Source organism: Vulpes lagopus, chromosome 19 (assembly GCF_018345385.1).
Source record: "Vulpes lagopus strain Blue_001 chromosome 19, ASM1834538v1, whole genome shotgun sequence".
In the NCBI taxonomy this organism is placed as follows: Eukaryota; Metazoa; Chordata; class Mammalia; order Carnivora; family Canidae; genus Vulpes; species Vulpes lagopus.
Window position 1 is genome coordinate 45338414 of NC_054842.1, and position 21430 is coordinate 45359843.

A 21430-nucleotide genomic window follows, 5' to 3' on the forward strand; every position below is an offset into this window, starting at 1 on the left:
GTTTACGTAGCTATTATCTAATAGCTATATTATCATGTATTTATTATATATTGTATATAATAGCAATAATGATCATTTAATGGCAGTCCAGTTATTATTACTGCTGTTATTACATTCTAGGGTGGGAGAGAGGAAATGAACACATAATCAACAAGATATGCTATATGTCAAGTAGTGATAAGTGCTATAAAGAAAACCACGTCAGGCTGAGGAATATAGAGCAGCAGGGATGGGAGGAGGGGGGCCATTTTAGATAGGGTGGTCAGAGAGGGCTTCCATGAGGCTTTGACATTGGAACATAGGTCTATAGTGAGAAACTGACCCATGCAGATTTCTGAAGCAGTGTTCCAAGGAAAAGGAACAGCAAGGTTCAAAGATAAAGCATATTTGGTGTTTTCCAGGTGTGACAGAAAGGCACTGTGGCTAGAGTATAGTGAGCAAGGCAAAGAGAATGGCAGGGCATGAGGTTAGATAAGGGGCCAGTGGCAAGATCATGTTGGGTATTTATAGGACTCTGGAATTTGTTATGTGTGGCTTTTTAAACAGAAATGTGAGGTGATCTTTTATTTTCAAAGATCACTTTGGCTATTCTTTGGAGAACAGAATGAAGGTGAAAAGTGTGTCCGAGTGCCAACAAAAAGACAAGTCAGAACATTGCTGCAACAGTCAGACCAGAGTTGATGGTGATCTGGAGTATTAGCAGTGACTGTGATGAGAAGTGATAGAATGATGGCTGTATTTTGAAATTGATAGGATTTGATAGAAGAAATAAGAAAAGGGAGGAGTCAAGAATGATTCCAAGATGTACAGCCTGAGAAACTAGGTGAATACAGACTGCTGTTTACAGAAAGGAGAAAGACAAGGAGTAGAGCTGAGAGGAAAGATATAATGAGAGTTCCGTTTGAAAAACATTGTTTAAAATGTCTATTAGACAAAGTGAGTGAAAATATCAGTGAGGGTGACAAAACATGAGAGACATCTAACTCTGGGAAACGAACAAGGGGTAGTGGAAAGGGAGGTGGGTGGGGGGGTTGAGGTGACTGGGTGGTGGGCACTGAGGAGCACTTGGCAGGATGAGCACTGGGTATTCTATATGTTGGCAAATTGAACTCCAATAAAAAATATCTATTAGGCAATCAAATGGAGATATTGAATGGGCAATTGGATATATGAACCTGGCCATTTAAATTATAATTTGTCTATGATATCATGACAGTACTATTGGCAGTGTGTACTTCAGTTGTTTTGTGGATTAGAATTAAAATTTAGTGTTTTTAAAGTGTTTTGAGAACTAGAATATGTTTGGTTTTGTTTTTAGTAGATAAACAGTATTGCAAAGTCTCCAAGCTGGCTATTCATATTTGCGTGCAACTTTTCTCCCCTTCTTCTGACTAAAGTGAGGAGCATTTTTTCAGTGCTTTAGATATCATAACTCAAAGAAGTGATGTTGCTTCCAATAATTATTGACAGAATAGCTGAGGTGTATCACTGAGTGGAAAAAGCTTATACTTTTTTCCATTATTGCATGGTTGCATTGATATAAAAAAATAAAATTTGTATTGATCCCACTGATATAAAAATAGTGATTAAATATTCCTTTACTAACCATTTTGGTTTCTGCCCTCCTGGGGCTTACATAGGGTGTGTGTATATGAAAGGGGGCAAGTAGGAAGAGAAGGAGCAAGGGAGAGAATGAGCTGAATGAGTGATTATATTTGCATAAAACAAAACAATCTAGAAGTGAAAAAAATGTACTCTACCAAGGATACCAAGATTTTAGAAATTTTTTTTTAAGATTTTAAATTAAATTTTAAAGATTTTAAATTTAAAGATTTATTCATGTGAGATAGAGAAAGAGAGAGAGGCAGAGGGATCCTGATGTGGGACCTGATCCCAGGACTCCAGGATCACGCCCTGAGCCTAAGACAGATGCCCAACCGCTGAGCCACCCAGAGGTCCCAAGATTTTAGAACTTTAAAACTTGCTTTTATAAGGATTAAAGAAAAGACATCTGTAGTTGCTTAGGTTGGAGGGGAGAGGTTGAAAATAAGGGGGGATACAGGGAATTTTCAGGGCGATGGAACATTATCTGGATTGTGGTGTGGTTACATAACTATATGTATTTGTTGAAACTCGTAGAACTGTATTACTTCACATAAAACCTTTGTCTTTGGGTGGGAAGGATTACAGTTGGTTTTCTTCTTGTATCCTCCCCCTTTTAAAATAAATAACAAATTTGTATTTTTTAAGAAAATGTAAAGCTTATTGTAAAAAATGTAATGAAAACAAATAGATTTTTTTTCTAAAGCCAAATTTGTTAAATTAACTCACAGCTAAAAATAATAAGGCTACTTTTTCTATTGTAAATTTAAGAGGATCTTCCTGAGTAATAGGTAATTTTTACAAACTTTTCTTTTGTTGGCATTTGATTTTGGTTTTGTGATATAGGAATAAGAGTCCGATTTCTTGAGACACCAAACCAAACAAAGCTTTACCATGAACTCCAGGCTTAGGAGGAAGTAGAAATTTACCCGGCTTTCCTATTCTATGCTCTTTCTCAACTTCTGTCAGCCCTTCACTCTGGAAAGCCATACATCTATGGTGTCATTTTTGAGACTTCTGTAAAGTGATCTTTTCTTACATTCTTTGGCTTATACATCTCCTGGAATGGGTATGTAAAAAAAAAAAAGCTTTATTCACTTTTGCATTTAAGCTATGTGTGGAAAGAAAAATTTCTTCCTCTTCCTTTTCTAAGAGTTAATTATGTCTACAGAGGAATAAATCAAAAGGAAATGTTAATATATCTCAATCTTCATAGGACTATTGAGATAGTATGGTAATGCAAAATGTTAGCTTTTGTTATTGTAAATGTGAAAGTATTTCTCAAGTACTGTGATTGATGATGGTATAGATCTACAATCAGGAAAATCAACCAATTTGAACTGATTGTAATTGTTGATTACATCCACTGCTATTATGAAGAGACTAAAGTTGATTGTACACTAAGTATGGAATTATAAGAGTAATTTTATTATTATTTTATACAGTTGATGTGCTAAAGAAAATTGACATTCCATCTGTCTTTATTGGGGAATCATCAGCTAATTCCCTGAAAGATGAATTTACATATGAAAAAGGGTAAGTAATGGATATAAAAAATAATGATGTAGCTTAATATTCTTCTTTATAATAGGTTAGAATTTTATTAGTTTTAACCAAAGTTGTTTTATTTTATTTATTTATTTTTTCAAAGTTATGTTTTAAAATGAACTCTGTTGTGCTAAATTCTCTCTTAAGTCATTATGATTGTGAGACTTTGTTGTAATATTTCTTCTGTGCATGATTACATATTGAAAATATACTAGAGAGCCTAAGGCCCTCATGTTGCTAAAGAGATACCAGAATTTCAGAGCACTTTGGTGGCTTAGTGGGTTAAGTGTCTGCCTTTGGCTTAAGTTATGATCCCAGGGTTCTAGGATTGAACTTGCTTCTCCCTCTCCGTCTTCCTACCTCTGCTTGTGCTCATGTACTCTTGCTCTCAAATAAATATATAAAATTTAAAAAAAAAACCAAACTTTCACTTTTATAGATTAATAAAACCACTGATATTTAGTAACAATGTGATTTACATTTATAACACTTTTCATTAAGACATTTATTAAAAAGATATTTTATAAACGCAATCCAAAACATTGTGTTATTGACTTAATTTTACAAAGACAAAAAGTTTGTTTTCAAGTTTAAAAAGTTTCATTTAGAATAAAAATTTCTAAATGGAATTTTCCTCCCAAATTTCATTACCAGGTTAACATAGATCGAAACTGGGGCCTAGCTGTTTCATGTTATATAGAAAACACTGCAGTGAACACTTCAGAACCTCTTCCATGGAGCAGATAGTGGGCAGGAGCAGGCTTGTGACTAATAGGAACAATAACAATATTAGTAATAAAAGCAATAATGTTTATTTAATATTTGGCAAGTGCCAGTACGACAGCAAGACAGCAAGACTTTTACTTTTGTTACCATTTAATTTTCACAACTCTCTAGAAGTTATTTTTATCTCTTATCATCTACATTTTCCAAAAAAGGAAACTGGCACAATGAAATCCAATTTTAATTGGGGGGGAGGGAAAATCCATGAACATTTGAGTTTGAAAATGCGTAAGAAGAGGGAAAGTTTTTCTATATAACTATTTTGTCATTTTCCCTACACAGTTTTAATATTTAAAATATTGTTCACATTTTATATGCTTAGAATGTCTTTTTTAAGTTTGGAAATGTAATTTTGGATGTGCTATTAGATATAGTTATGTGAGATGCTATTTTGTCAGCGCCATGCTTGTTTGGTTACTAGAGGGATGAACTTATATGGTTAGCTCCATATTGTTACCTCATTTAGAAAAATTCTGTGTATTTTAATATGTGTTATAAAGAATTTTTTTGTTTTAATTATAAAATCTTGACTTTTTAAATTAAAAAGTAATACATACTGGTAGAATATGGAAAAATTCAGAAATATAAAGCATTAAAATGAAAGTCTTTATGATGCTCTTCTCTAACAGCAGCAGCTACTTTTGTAAAAGCTTGACATTTTCCCCCATTTTTGAATACTCATATTAGTTGATGATGTGCTCACTAAAGAGAACCATGCAATATTATAGTAGTTTTATAGCTTGCTTTATTTACTTAATATTTAGACTTAAGTCCATAGAACTTCTTATCTTAATTTGTGGGGTAGATGTATTATGGGATTTAAAATTTTCTGGATTTTTAGAAGTTAGGTGTGATTCCAAATATAATTTGAGGCAGCATCCCTGAATCAAACAAATTACATATATCTATATCTGCAATGAATGCATGAATATTGTATCATGTCAGTTCAGTTCAGGTTTACTATCAGATGAATTGCCAACATTATTTTTTAAAGCTTTTTAGTTTTTCAGAATTGTGCATAAGGGACTGTAAACATGAACATAGACATTTGCCTCATCCGTCTGTCAGTTGGCCTTTGTGTCTGTCTGTCTGTCTGTCTTCCTGTGTGCCTGTTTGTATGCCTGCCTTCCTATCTACCCACCAACCCATAAACTTATACTACTTAAAAAAATTATTATTATTATTATTTTAAGATTGTATTTATTTGTGGGGCCTGGATAGCTCAGTTGGTTAAGCATCTGCCTTTGGCTCAGGGAGTGATCCCAGGGTTCTGGGATCAAGTCCTGTGTTGAGCTCCCTGCTCAGTGGGGAGTCTTCTTCTCCCTCTCCGTCTGCCCCTCTGTCCCCCTACTTAACCTACAATGTTTTATTAGTTTCAGGTATACAGCATATACAGCATATGATTTGATAATTCTATATATAACTCAGTGTTCACCATACATATAATCCCCATTTGTGACTTTGCAGTGTTATTGACTATATTCTCTATGCTGTACCTTTTTTTTTTTTTAATCTCTGCAACTCATTTTATAACTGGAAGTTTGTCATCTATTTAATAAACCCCTTCACCTATTTCGCTCATCACCATCCACACATCTCCTCTGTCAACCACCAGTTCTCTGTATTTAAGAACTTGTGTTTTGTTTGTTTTGTTTTTTTAGATTCCACATATAAGTGAAATTTTCTTTTTAAAAGATTTTACTTATGTGTCAGAGAGAGAGAGAGACTGTGAGCACAAGCAGAGGGAGCAGGAGAGGGAGAGAGAGAAGCAGGCTCCCCGCTGAGCAGGGAGCCTGACATGGGGTTCCATCACAGGACACTGGGATCATGACCTGAGCTGAAGGCAGATGCTTTACTGACTGAGCCACCCAGACACCCCAAAGTGAAATCTTTTGATATTTCTCTCTCAGTCTACTTACTCAATTAGCATACTATCCTCTAGGTCCATCCATGTTATCATGTGGCAAGATTTCATTCTTTTTAATGGCTGCATAATATTCCATGTGTGTGTACATTTGCGTGTGTTTCTGTGTTTGTACGCATACACACCACATATTTTTTATCCATTTGTCTATTGATGGTTACTTAGGTTGCTTCTGTATCTTGCTTGTTATAAATAATGCTGCAGTAAACTTAGGGGTGCATGTTTCTTTTTGAATTAATGCTTTTGTTTTCTTCAGGTAAATATCAAGTAGTGGAATCACTGGATAATATGGCATTTCTATTTTTAATTTAATTTTTTTAATTAAAAATTTTTTTTAATTTAATTTTAAATAGTTAAATTTAATTTTTTAAAGAACCTCCATGGTATTTTCCAAAGTGGTTGTGCCAGTTAACATTCCCACCAATAGTGCTAGAGTTCCCCTTTCTCTAACATTCTAGCCAATAATTATTTATTCTACTTTTTATTATGGAAACTTCTAAGCATATTTAAAAGTAGAGAGATGAGTATAATAAATCTCATCATTCAGTTTCAAAATTATCAACCCATGGTCAGTTTTTTTGACTGTCTACTCTCAAACCCCACCCTATTCAATCTCTTTATTTCCCACATCATGATTATTTTGAAGCAAATTCCAGCCATCTTGTAATTTCAACTGTAAATATCTCAGAGTATATCACTAGAAGACATCTTTACACATAAAAATATAATTATTTTACTGTTTTATGAAAAAGTAAACAGTAATTTAATATCAACACATTATTTTAGTTTTCAGATTTTCTCAATTGTCTGAAATTCTTCTTTTTTTTTTAAGTATTTGTTTCAAGTAGAATCCAAACAATGCCCATACATTGCAATGGTTCTTATGTCTTAAGTGTTTTTTGGTTTTTTTTAAGCTACCTTTCATTGCAATGACTGTTGAGAATGAAAAGGTTACTTTTAATAATTACATTGGGACAACAGGCATAAAGCACAACTCACCCAGGTAAATCAGGACATGTGATGACCCTTTTTTTAATCTGTAAGTTTGCCATGTGTCTTTTTTTTCCCCCTAGTTATTTATTTTTTGAAGAAATTGGATTCTGTAAAATTTATCTGAACTTTTCTGATTGCATCCATGGGATATTGTCTGGAATTTTTCTTTGTTACTTATTTTTCCTATGAATTGCTAATTAGTTCTAGAGGTTTGTTCTAATTCAAGTGTGATTACAGGGCCAGAAACAGGTAGTATAAGTATGCTTCACATATGGTATTACGTATTTCCATCAGGAGACACATTGTATTGGTTCTCTATAATGTGAGGAATCATTGATGATAACTCTCTAGATCTATTAGTTCTTTAGGGTTTGCAATCTAATTTTATAATTCCTTCTTCATTATTTAGCTGAAATACTTCTGTAAAGAGAACTTCCACCTTATCAATTATTTGATTACTTTGATACACTGTCTGTTTAAGAAAGCTAAGGTAGCGGTGCTTGGCTGGCTTAGTTGGTGAAGCATATGACTCTTGATCTTGGGGGTGTCAGTTTGAGCCCCATGTTGGGTGTAGAGATTATTTACAAATAAAATCTTTAAAAAAAAAAAAGAGAGAGAGGTATCTGGGTAGGTCAGTTGATTAAGTGTCTACCTCTTGATTTTGGCTGTGGTCACAATCTCATGGTCCTGGGATCCAGCCCTGCACTGGGTTCCATGCTCAGTGGGGAGTCTGCTTGAGATTTTCTCTCCCTCCCTCCGCCCCTCACTTCTGCATTGTGTTCTATCTCTCTCTCTCTCTCTCTCTCTCAAATAAATAAATAAACTTTAAGAAAAAAAAGCTAAGGTAAACAATTCCTTTCCTTACTTTACTGTTTCAAAATGATTTGATTCACTAGCATCTTCCAAAGATGACTTGTATATATGTTCAACCTATCATAATGAACTCATGAGTTAAAGCTCATTTAATATGCTTCAGCCCATTGCAGTTATAATCTTTATTGCTGTTCACATTTTCCCATTTCAAACTTCAAGTTTATTTATTTATTTATTTTTTTAAAGATTCTATTTATTCATTCATAGAGACACAGAGAGAGAATGAGAGGCAGAGACACAGGCAGAGGGAGAAGCAGGCTCCATGCAGAGAGCCCGACGTGGGACTCGATCCAGGGTCTCCAGGATCATGCCCCGGGCTGCAGGTGGCGCCAAACCGCTGCGCCACCGGGGCTGCCCTCAAACTTCCAAGTTTAACCCAAATTTCTTTTGATGCAAATCTGGAGCTTTTGATTGCTTCTTGTTTTCTCTATGACAAGATGTTCCAGGCCTACCTTTTTCTTTTTCCTCCCCCTTACATGGAACCAATGTTTTTTTCAAGGAGCTATGGTTCTTTTTAATTGGATATGGTATTTAGAGACCAAGGGGTGATCATTGCTCCTTAGCTCATCACTATTTCTAGGGCTTTTTAGTGGATAAAACTAAGAACTATATATGCTTTTTGTTTTTTATTTTTTGGCTTTTGTTTTACAGGGTAAGACCTTCAGGTAGAATAATATGTTTTTAAAGATACAGTAAATCATGAGCATATACTACTGCTTCCAACCTAAATTCAGTATTAAAGGATTTTTACTGTACTTCATTGGTCTTACATGTGTATTTTATTTTTATTTTGTTCATGCTCAAAGGCAACAAAATAATTATTTTCTTTTTTAATTGCACTGTAGACACACAGTAGACGCAGAACAATACCCAACACTACTGTGTTTTTAAAAACGTTTTTTTCTTTGTTTCAGGTATATCATAATAAGGATCTAAAATCAAATTACCATGTTTTAAAAACATGTAAAATAATTCTGTGGGGCAGTCCGGGTGGCTCAGTGGTTTAGCGCCGCCTTCAGCCCAGGACGTGATTCTGGAGACCTGGGATCGAGTCCTGCATCGGGCTCCCTGCATGGAACCTGCTTCTCCCTCTGCCTGTGTCTCTGCCTCTCTCTCTCTGTGTCTCTCATGAATAAATAAATAAAATCTTTTAAAAAAATAATAATTTTGTGTTCTGATGCTATCAACTGGAAACACAGGTCTATTTGATACATGTTGCTTTTAGATTTCAGGGATTGCTTTTTACCTCCATTGTGGTTTTTATAATTAGGTGGAAACTTAAAGTCAATATCAACAAAACACAATGTATATTCAGAGAATTCCAGCTTCTGAGTATCATCTGCTCTGTCCAGTCTGTTCCATCTAACCTTTTAAGTAACAATTTTAAAGTTTTTTCATTTCAAACTCATGACCTGAGATCAAGAGTTGTCTGCTCTTCCAACTTTAAAAAAGTTTTTGGTTTATTCTTTAATTCTTTAAAATTATAACCAAATACCTATCTCTTGTCCCTCATCTTTCACCTTCAATATATAAAGACTGTACCATATCCTTCCCCCTCACCCCCACTTAATAGTATATCCTGGAGATTACATCATAGGAGTAGAAATATTCTTCATTCCCCCCACCGTTTTTTTTAAGATTTTATATATGTATTCATGAGAGACACATAGAGAGAAGCAGAGACATAGGCAGAGGGAGAAGCAGGCTTCCTTTGGGGAGCCTGATGCAGGGCTTGATCCCAGGACTCCAAGATCACTCCCTGAGCCAAAGGCAGACGCTCAACTACTGAGCCACCCAGGTTTCCCCTTCATTCCTTTTAACAGCTGCCTAGAACTCCATTTTGTAGATGGGCCACAGTTTAATCAGCCAGATCCTCTGTTGATGGACATTAGAATTGTTCACATTCTTTTACTCTTATAAATAGTGCTGTAGTGAATAACCTTATGTAGAAATCTTTTCATGTTTTTGCTAGTGTATCTTTGGATTCCTAGAAGTGGGATTGCTAGGTCAGAGGTTAAAGGTATTGTATTTTTGCTAGATATTATAAATTCCTATCTGTAAAGGTTGTGCCAGCAAAATATGATGTTTCTTTTCCCACAGCCTCATCAACAAAGAATGTTAGATGTTTTAGTTTTTACTAGATAGGTGAGGAATGGTTTCTTGTTGTAATTTTAGTAGTATTTTCTTTATATGAACAAACTGAGCATCTTTTCTTATGCATAAGAACTTTTCTATAAACTGTTTATCTTTAGCTCATGTTTCCTAGTAGCTTGTTGGTAAGTTTCTTCTCTATTTTTAGAAGGTCTTTACTTATTAGGTATGTTAACCATTTATTTGTTATATATTATAAGCACTTTTTAATACTTTGTCATTTTAATTTTACCGTGTTATTTTTATTTTTATAATTTATTTAAGTAAGCGCCATACCCAGTGTTATTTATTTTTTTATAAAGATTTTTTTTAAGATTTATTTATTTATTTTATGATAGACAGAGAGAGAGAGAGAGAGAGAGAGCGAGAGGCAGAGACACAGGCAGAGGAAGAAGCAGGCTTCATGCCGGGAGCCCGACGTGGGTCTCGATCCCGGGACTCCAGGATCGCACCCTGGGCCAAAGGCAGGCACCAAACCACTGAGCCACCCAGGGATCCCCACCAGTGTTATTTTTAAAATACAAATATTTTAATCTTTTCCAGTGGGCTACTGGTCTTGAGTCTTAGGAAAGTTTCCCCACTTCTAGGTTACAGAAGAATATACTCATATTTATAGTTATATGGTTTCATTTTTAACATTAAATTTCTGTCTTATTTGTAATTTTTCCTCTATAAAGCTTGAGAAATGGAACTGATTATATCTTTTGTCAAATAACCATCCTGTTACCCTAACACTGCTCCTTAAAATGCTTGTCCCTTCACCCAGTTTGAGATGTTGCCATATTTCCATACATAACTGAATTTTCTTTCTTTTTTGTCCACTAAGACCACTCTGGTTTTTGTTAAATAGGAATATATAGGGGATCCCTGGGTAGCTCAGCGGTTTAGCGCCTGCCTTTGGCGTGGAGCGTGGTCCTGGGGTCCCGGGGTCGAGTCCCGCGTCGGGCTCCCTGCGTGGAGCCTGCTTCTCCCTCTGCCTGTGTCTCTGCCTCTCTCTCTCTCTCTGTCTCTGTCTCTCACGAATAAATAAAATCTTTAAAAAAAATAGGGATTTATAATATGCATTAGTATCTGATAAGGCTAGCCTTCTCCCACTTCTACTCTTCTCTCTCAGGTTTCTCATAGTTTTTCTTGCATACTTGTTCTTGCAAACAAAAATTTGTACAACTTTATTGAGACATATTTTATATTCTGTAAATTATACCAATTTTAAAGTATATAATTCAGTGATTTTAGTATATTTACAGAGTTGTGCAGCCATCATCACATTCTAATTTTAGAACTTTCCAGCATCCCAAATAGAAACCATATATATATTTGAAGTCATTTCTCAGGGGGATTGAGAAGTTAGATTATTATTATAAAATTTAGGCCTAAACACCTGGTTTGAAATTAGCCTGGGAACTCAGTGCAAAGGAGAATAAGACACTATTTCCTGAGTGGCTTAGGGCTCTGCATCAATGATCAAATCTTAGCTCCAGACCTCATGGAATATACTGTATTTAGGGGAACGTGGAGGCAGTGTGGTAAAATACTAACACTATTTAAATATCTCCTTCAGATATAGATTCACCTGGGATTAGGACATGAAGGATGAGGCTGTAGGCTTAGCTGTAGGAGCCTAGACAGAGGAAATAGAAATAAAGCTAGAGGACTAATTGTCTGTTGTAGTTCTCTACCCTGTATCATTACTATCACCACCATCCACCATTAGTGGCTTAAGAAATAGTAATGTCTTGAGTGTGCATTGAACTCTTGCTTTAAGATGCTTAAAACCTTCTATCAGTTATAGACCCTTTAAAAATTCTCACAATACATCTTGACAGTAAACTAAAATGGTTTGTGGTATAGCAGGCGACCATTAATAAGACATAAAGAACACTAGATTAAAAAAAAAAAAACACTAGATTTAGACCTAGGTCTGTGACTCCTAAATATTTCTCACAAGAAAATTCTGGGATTGATTCCACTTCTGTGGTTATACATATATAGGAAGTTTTCAATAAAGTCTTTTCATTTCTACTGGGTTGGTTTGTTTAGCTCCTTCTCACTTAGCAGTTCTGTTCATTTCTTAGCAATCCTGGGGCTTGTCTCATAGTACAGGGTTTATTTGTTTATCTTATCCAGGCCACATATACATTACAAAGTTGTTAACATAAAAGGAGAAGAGGAAAACTAATGTGAGAGATGTAAAGTTTATTTTTGCTGATATACTTAGATGCTATAATGGGTTGAATTTAGGTATGCAGTACTCTGGCTTCTAATCCCTAACAATGTTCATTTATAGCAGGTTGGTAGGGGTGGGGTAGGAAAGTTGCAGAAGATTAGCGTTTTATGGAAAGGCTCTTTTACTTAAAAGTGTCACCACTATTACTATCTCAGCCCTGGGCTCAGATGGTTTCAGAAGGTTTGTGCCAGGCATAAGGACATTACTTCCAGACGTGGCCTCATGCTGGAAGAGATGGTACCAAATACATCAGTCCAGGCCTGCTGCTTTTCTCTTTTTACCCTGAGTCATTTTTGTATTTTATGTAAAGCTACAAAGATGCATGTAAATCTTTTGTCATCTCCTATTCCACTGGAAAAGTGATTGAAATAAAAAGCTACTTTTATTCTAGCATTCTTAACAGTTTGGGGAAAATATTTAAATTATTGGGGAAAAATTCCTTGTATTTTTTGTTTTTGTACTTAGTAAAGCTTGATAAAGCTCCCTGAATATGAATATAATAAACCATAGAATGAGGACTGAAAAATTGCTTTGGGACAGAAATAATTTGATTTCATATTATTTTTCTTAAGTTCTGTGGTATCCTGAATATCTCTATGTGGGAAGGAGTTGATCAGTTTTTATTTCCCTTTTATTGAGAATTTTTGTTTTGCATTAAACCCTTGTATTATGAAGTAGCAGGCTTCACTGTCTAAAAATTCGCCCAGCAGTAGGTTACAATGTAGTGTTAATGGCATCATACTAGTTGAGTAGCATAGGAATACAATGGAGAAAGCAGTCATATTACTGGCCCTTCCCTAGACTGAAGATATTTTCTAATGCAGGATTTTGCAGCCACGTAAAGTTTGCTCACACAACAAAAACAGTGTGCCTATTCTGATCACGGTTTCATTTCATGAGTCCCTGTCAATTTTTATGATAGTAATAGCACTGTAAGTAATAAGTTGGTTAATAACAAAGGGGAATAAGGCATGTAGTGTTCTCTGTCCCTCCCCTACAACATACACATTTTAATGGCTTTTTCCAGGCCAGCAATGGGGAGGATGGAGTATAGGGAGGAAGCTACAACTCCTATAAATTCCTTTACCAGTTTTTTATTCCGTATCTCACAGATGAATATAGAGTACTATAGGGGTTATGTCCATTGTACCTGGTGTAAGAAGTTCATGTAAAGCATATAGGGAAGAGGGCATATTTTTTTTTAATAGCGGCTTCAGAGTTTTACCATAGCAGGAACTGATGAATAGTAATTTGGTTGGGGTAGGGGTTTTTGTTGACATAGTACCCAAGGTACTACCATTGTTTTAATGCTGATTTTGCATGTAAAATAGGCAGAATTTTGCCTAGGTTGCTAAATTCAGTAAATGACACATTTCCAGGATGGACACAGTAAGTATTGATTGGCTGATTTCCTGTACCCAGTCTAAAAGCTTCTTTAATTATGTAGGCAAGTTATTTAGTCAGGTATGTAAAATAAACTGAAAGAGAAAATATCTCTTAAGTTATTGGAAATCATATATTAGAAAATGAGATGAATGTAGTGGATTGAATTGTAATGTCTAAATGCCTTTTAAACAGTGTTTTTGTTTTTAATTAACATTCTAATTTGGCAACTCTTAATATTTCTCAATTACTAATTTTTGTTTTCTTCTAGGGGCCACATCATCTTAGTTCCAGAATTTAGTCTTCCTCTGGAATACTATCTAATCCCTTTCCTTATCATAGTGGGCATCTGTCTCATTTTGATAGTCATTTTCATGGTACGTAAATTAATGTTAAATATATTTTAATATGGATGGTTCTAAAAGATATTGCTTTGCGTGAGAGGAGGCATATATTGTATGAGTCCATTTGTATGATTGGGTGTAGAAAAGGTGAAGATAATCTGGGTAGAAAAATCAAAACAGTGATTGCTTCTGGGGACTAGGAAGGGTTGAGGGATTTACTGAGAAGGAACTTTCTGGGTTAAGTCATGTCTGTATCTTGAAAGAGGTTTAGGTTGCACAAATGTCTGTACACTTAAGTTTTTTACATTTCATTATATATAAATTTTACCTAAGAGAAAAAAACTGTAAAAAAAAATGTAATACTAAGCTCTAAGTAATGATACATGCTTAAAATATTTGGGGAGACATATACTCATTATTTGCAACTTACTTTGAAGTGCACTGTGAAAAAATGAGAAAAACAGGCATATTGATGGATAAATAGAGGGATGGAAAGATAGATGAAAAAAATGTAATACAATGTTAATTGTAGAATCTAGGTCTTGAGTGTATGGGTATTATAAAATTTCTTCAACTCTTCTCTGTATTTGAATGTTTTCATATTAAAATGTAAATAAAGAGCAGCATGAGTGCTTGAGGTTAAGGGTGATAACACATTATCTCCAAAACAGTGGTTACCAAAGTATGGTCCTAGGGCTACTCGTTGTTGTTTTTTGGGGTCCCAGGACTCTTAATGGGTCTGCACAGTCAAAATTATTTTCCTAATCATACCAAGATATTATTTGCTCTTGTCACTTTATTCTCTCAGGGTTTAAAAATGGGAGTTTTGAAAGCTACATGGTTTGTGATATCAAAACAAATTGAAGGCAGAAGTAGATAAGACAAAACTTCTATATTAAGATAGATACTAAAAGAGAATTGCAACCATATAAAACAGTCCCAGTATTCTCATTTTTTATTTTTTATAAAGAATATTTATGTTAACATTCAATGAGTTTATTATTATATGGACATTTTAATTAATTTAGGGATTAAATGCCATCTTTTTTTTTTTTAAGATTTTTATTTATTGATTCATGAGAGACACAGAGAGGGAGAGAGGCAGAGACATAGGCAGAGGGAGTAGCAGGTTCCCCACAAAGAGCCTGATGTGGGACTCGATCCCAGATCCTGGGATCACGCCCTGAGCCAAAGGCAGACACTCAACCGCTGAGCCACCCACGCATCCCCAAATGCCATCTTTGAAATGTTCAGTCTTTCTGTGATACTGGGGTATTTCTTTTTCACTTATTTAGATCTTTTATATCCATCAGTTTAATAATTTTTGTGTAAATATTTTCATGTCTCTTGTTAGACTTTTGAAATCGCATTTTCTAAGTGGTGTTATTACTATATAAGAACATTATTGGTTTTTTAAAAACAAAGTTTTAATTTTTGAATAATGTTAGGATTTACAGAAAAATTACAAAGAAGAGCATTCTCGTATATTTCTCACCTAGTTTCTCCTATTGGTAACATTTTACATTACAGCAGTCCATTTGTCAAGACTGAGAAACTGACATTGGTACATCATTATTAGTAACTAAACTCCACGCTTTGTATAGATTTCACTAGTTTTCCATTAATATTCTTTTTCTTGTTCCAGCATCTAAAACGTGGCACCACATTTTATTTAGTTAGCATGTCTTCCCAAGCTCCTCTGTTCTGTGAGAGTCTGTCAGTCTCAGTCTCTGTTTTCCATAACCTTGACATTCTTGGGGAATCTTGGCCAGGTATCCTGTAGAATGTCCCTCAATCTGATGTTTTTCTTATGATTACAATGGGTTATAGATTATTGTTGTTTTAAGATTTTATTTCTTTATTAGAGAGAGAGAGAGGGAGAAAGAGTGAGAGAGTATGAGCGGAGTGAAGAGTAGAGGGAGAAGCAGACTCCCTGCTGAGCAGGGAGCCCAATGTGGGGCTTGATCTGAGGACCCTAGGATCATGACCTGGGCCGAAAGCAGATGTTTAACCGAATGAGCCAGCCAGGCATCCTGGGTTATAGGTTTTTTGGGGAGGGGTAATGAGTTTTTAAAAATAGAGGTGAAGTGCCATTCTTGCATCATGTCAAGGGAGTACATGATATCTATGTAACATCACTAATGGTATTAATGTTCTTTTGTTGGCTAAACTGGGTTTCTCCTTCATTAATATTTTTCTCTTTTTCTATTCTATTCTTAGTTTGGAAGTGAGGTACTTTTATGGCCCACCCTAAAGGTGGGGAGGGGCAGGCAGGATCTGGAGTGGGGAGGAGGAGGACATAGTATCTACTACATATATTATTTGGAATTCTTTTGTAAGAAAGATGTGTCCCTTCTTGGCATTTATTTATTTATTCAATCATTTATTTATATTAATATATACTCCTGTATATTTATTTTATACTTTGGGTTATAATCCAATACCATTTTATTTGCTTATATTGGTAAAATTTTGAGCTTTGGCCATGGGGAGCTTGGTCAACCTGGGACATGTGTCCCTTTGATTTGATCCATTCTTTTGTTTTTCTAAGCACTTCTTTTCGTATCTGGTACTATAAGAAGCTTCAGACCTCATATCTTTCCTGCCCTAGCCCTAGAATTAGACATTTCTCCAAGGATCCCTGTTTTTTTTGTTTTTTTTACTGAGAGATTTATTTAAAAACCAAGATTTGGACACCGGACATCATTTTCCTATATTAATCTTGTATCTACAAATTTGCTAAATTCTACTCCGGTAATTTGAGTTTGTTAATTCTCTTGGGTGTTCATTGTAGAGCAAGAATAATATAAAGAATAACAAAAAATACCCCTGGCAGAGTAGGAGTGGATGTAAATACCCTTAAACTAATAAAGATTATTGACTAAAAACTGAAAATGATCATTAAATGGTTAATTTATTAGAAGACTTCCCTTGAAAGTCAGAAACAATAAAAAAAGGGTATATTGTTGAACCTCCTACTTAACATTATGCTTAATATATATAAATTGAGAGGGGGACAAAACTGTATAAGGATTAGAAATAAACCAAATTTTTTTTCTTTTTCCTTATTTAATAATAAAGGGGTGCCAAATTATATGTCTTTTGTCTGTTACAATGATCACTGTTTTTTTCTCTTTTACTCTGTTTTTATGTTCGATTACATTAATTTATTTTGTAAAATTAAAAAAATCCTTGTATTTGATTATGATGTATAAATTTTGTCTTTGCATTTTGGATTACTCAGATTTCTAATATGCATCAGTTAGTTCTACACTTGTACATAGATGCAAAAATCCTAAATAAAGTATTAGCATTCTGAATATCAAGATAAGGGACAGTTTTAGTATTATGGGGCCAAAATAATCTTTTTTTAAAATGAAATTATTTTATTTTATTTTTTTTTTTTTTACAGAGAGAGCGAGATAAAGGAAGAAAGGTGGTGGTGGGGGGGGGACAGAGAGAAAGAGAGAGAGAGGAGGGGCAGAGGGAGATCATGACCTGAGCCGAAATCAAGAGTCAGACACTTAACTGACTAAGTAAGCCACCCAGTGCCCCCTAAATTATGTTTCTAAGAAATTGTCTATTTTATTTGCTTTCAAGTATAGTGGAATAAAGTGATTTATAATATTTATATACTCACCTAATTTAAAGAGAATTTTTTTTAAAGATTTATTTATTCATGAGAGACAGAGAGAGGCAGAGACTGAGGCAGAGGGAGAAGCAGGCTCCATGCAGGGACCCCAATATAGGGCTCGATCCCAGGACCCCAGAATCATGCCCTGAGCTGAATGAAGGCAGGTGCTCGACCACTGAGCCACCCAGGCATCCCAAGAATTTCTTTTTATAAAAGAGAATTTCTACTATATGTGAAATGAGTTCTCTTTATTCATATTTGTCCATGCCGTTCACAGTGTTATATCAGAAGTTTATCTGTTTTGTCTTTCAAAGAAGTAAACCTTGAGGGTTTCTTCTTCCTTTCACTCAACAAATTATTTATTTTACATCTATGATGCACTGTTGTAGGGTCTGAAGATTCATCAGTGAACAACATAGGTAAAAATATCTGATGTAAAGCAGCTCAGAATCCAGTGGAAGTTACATTCTAAAGTCTTCACTTTTTTATCTATCTTATGAATTTCTGCTTTTTAAGAAATCTGTTTCAGGGGTAGAATTTAGCGATTCATCAGTTGTATATAATACCCAGTGCTCATTACATCAAGTGCCCTCCTCAATGCCCACCACTCAGCTGTCCCTTCCACCACTTCCCTCCCCTCTAGCAAACCTCAGTTTGTTTCTGAGAGTTTAGCATCTCTTATGGTTTGCCTCCCTCTCAGTTTTCATCTTATTTTCATACACACACACGCACACACACACACACAACCATCTTCTTTATAAATTCATCTGTTGATGGACATCTGAAGTCTCTCCATATTTTGGCTGTTCGGGACATTGCTGCTATAAATACTGAGGTGCATGTGCCCCTTTGAATCACTGTGTGTGTATTCTTTGGATAAATCCCTAGTAGTGTAATTGCTGGGTCATAGGGTAGCTCTGTTTTTAACTTATGAAGAACCTCTACACTGTTTTCCAGAGTGACTGTACCAGCTTGCATTCCCACCAACTGTGTATGAGGGTTCCCCTTTCTCTGCATCCTTGCCAATGGCTGTTGTTTCCTGAGCTGTTAATTTTAGCCATTCTGACTCATGTGAGGTGGTATCTCATTGTGGTTTTGATTTGTATTTCCCCGATGCCAAGTGATGTGGAACATTTTTTTCATTTTGTCCATTGGCCATTTGGGTAGGGGCAGGTGTTGGCAGTAGACCACCTCTTAGAAACCGGAGCAGCCTGAAGCCTAATTCTTTGGAGAAATGTCTGTTCATATTTTCTGCCCATTTCTTGATTGGAATTTTTTTTGTGTGTTTTGGGTGTTAAGTTTGATAAGTTCTTAATAAATTTTGGATAGTAGCCCTTTATCTGGTAAGACATTTGCAGGTATCTTCTCTCATTCCCTAGGTTGCGTTTTACTTTTGTTGTTTCCTTTGCTTTACAAAAGCTTTTTATCTTGATGAAGTCCCAATAGTTCAATTTTGCTTTTGTTTCTCTTGCCTTTGGAGATATGTCTACCAAGCAGTTGCTGCAGCTGAGGTCAAAGAGGTTGCTTTCTGTGTTCTCCTCTAGGATTTTGATGGATTCCATCTCACATTTAGGTCTTTCAACTATTTTGAGTTTATATTTGTGTATGGTGTAAGAAAGTAGTCCAGTTTCATTCTTTTGCATGTGGCTGTCCAATTTTCCCAGCACCGTTTGTTCATGAATTTCTGCTCTTAGCATCATTTTCTTCTATTTTGTTTGGTTATATTGCTTTTCTTTTCTAGCCTTTTCAGCTGAATGCTTATTAATTTTTTTCTTGTATACTCATTTAGGTTATACATTTCTGTTAAACAGTTACTTTAGCTGCAACTCATAGCTTTTGATAAGGAATATTTTTATATTATTTTGGTTTACATTAAATTTTTGTTGTTGTTGTTATATAGGATGCTTTTTATCATTCTTGATGTTTTCATCCATGTGAAGGGAGTACTCAATTACTATAACTCTTAGCCCTTCCTTACCCTTTTTACTCATTTGGTCTTAGGAGAGATGAAGTATCTTATCTGTGTGGTGTATTTGGGAAGAATCAACCTAGGGCATGCCTCATTCAGCTCTACTTTTCTCTTGGGATTAACCTGTCTATACCTCATCCAGGACTAGTTCTGCAATTTTAGGGGTGGGTGAAAGGAAGGCCTGTTCCATTCCAGAGTTGTTTTGTTTGTATCTGGGTAGATAAGGCAGTCTAATTCTGTGGTTCAGTAAAAAGTTGTATTTCTTTCTCCACTGCATTAGGTATTCCATCTGCTTCATTATCTTATTTCTCAAGTTATTTAGAATCCAGGAGGCAAAAAGCTATGCTAATTTTAAGGCCCCATCAGAAATTCAAATATCCATAATGATTTCTTCTGTGATATATGAACTATTTTAATAAAGTTTTAAATTTCCAAAATACATATCTTTTTTCCATATCTTTTTCTATGATTTCTAATTTAGTTTTATTGTTGTCAGAAGACATTATAGATTCTTGATTATTTCCAAAGACTTGCTTTATGGTTAAATTTTGTGAACATCCCACACATATGTGACAAGAATTATGGAGTAGAAAGCTCTATCTATCTATCTATCTATCTATCTATCTATCTATCTAGATAATGTGTATATATATACACATTAGTTTGTGCTTGTGCAATTGTCTAATGTTTCTTTAAAAAATCATTTAAAAACTGCTTTATTGAGATAGAATTCATATAACATAAAATTGAACTATTAAAAGTATATAGTTGAGTGCAATTCACAGAATTCACCAAGATGTGCAATCATCTCAATTCTCTATAGTTTTTTGTACTCTTGTGTTTTCTAAAACAATGCTAGGCAATAGAATAATACTGTAAAGCCACATTTGTTGTAAGTTTAAACTTTCTGATAGCAAAACTAAAAAAAATAAACCGGTGATATTAATTTAAATACTGTATTTAACCTAATAAATCTAAAATGTATTTCATCATGGAGTTAATATAAATAACTATAAAGTATATTTTACATTAACTTTATACTAAGTATTTACAATCTAGTGTATACTTTATGCTTTTAGAGCAAATCTCATATGAGAGTAGCCACATTTCAAGTGCTCAGACCTATATGTACCCAGTGGCTACCATACTGGGCAACATAGGCCTGTAATCTTTAATTTTTTTCTCTGCTTCAGCTATAAATTACTAATCTTGTGAATGCCCATAATTTTATCATTTTTCTAGATTTTTTTTTAATCATTGTCATGACTACCTCCTAATGATTTTTGTCTTAAATTCTATTTTTACTTGATATATCAGCTTTTCTTTTGCTTAGTATTAGCATGGAATATCTTCATTTCTTTATTTTTTACCTTTATATTTTTCTTAATGTGTCATGAAGTTTTAATTTTTTATCTTGGAAATAGCATATGGTTGGAATTTTAAAAAAACCTGATGAATTTAATCCACTTACATTTTGTGCTTACACATATGCCTGGAATAATTTCCATTGCTTACTTCTTATTTTTTCTTCTTCTTTGCAGATTTGGAATATTCAGCTCTCTCTGTCTTTCTCCTACTGGTTTAAAAACTTACATTATAGTGTTATTCTTCTAGTTGTTACTATGCCATTTTTTAATAAGCACTTTTGAAGTGTAATTAACATATAATAAACTGCACATACTTAAATTGTACACACACCCCTGTGAAATCATTACCATAATCAAGATACTGAAATATCAATTAATTCAAAAAACTTCCTCATTCTCCTTGATCATCCTTCTCTCTCACTCGTTCGTGTTTTCATCCTTTTCCCATCCTTCATCCCTAGGTACAGATCTGCTTTTGGTCACTATAGATTAGTTTGTATTTTTTCAGCTTTATACACATGGAATCATACATTATGTACATTATGCACTCTTCTGTGTGTGACTTCTTTTTCTTAGGATAATTTTGAGATTCATGTATTTTATTGAGAATATTGATTCATTTTTTTTTTTTT

General features: G+C 34.6%; 1 protein-coding gene across 4 annotated transcripts in view; it reads left to right on the forward strand.

Moving 5' to 3' along the window:
* The window catches only part of RNF13 (ring finger protein 13), a 150411-nt gene that overhangs the window by 85289 nt on the left and 43692 nt on the right, over positions 1-21430 (forward strand). For all 4 annotated transcript variants that reach the window (XM_041734007.1, XM_041734006.1, XM_041734008.1 and 1 more), the window contains 2 exons: positions 3048-3138; positions 13756-13861. In XM_041734007.1, the coding sequence (XP_041589941.1) occupies positions 3048-3138; positions 13756-13861 (197 nt within the window). The remainder of the gene's footprint in view (positions 1-3047; positions 3139-13755; positions 13862-21430) is intronic.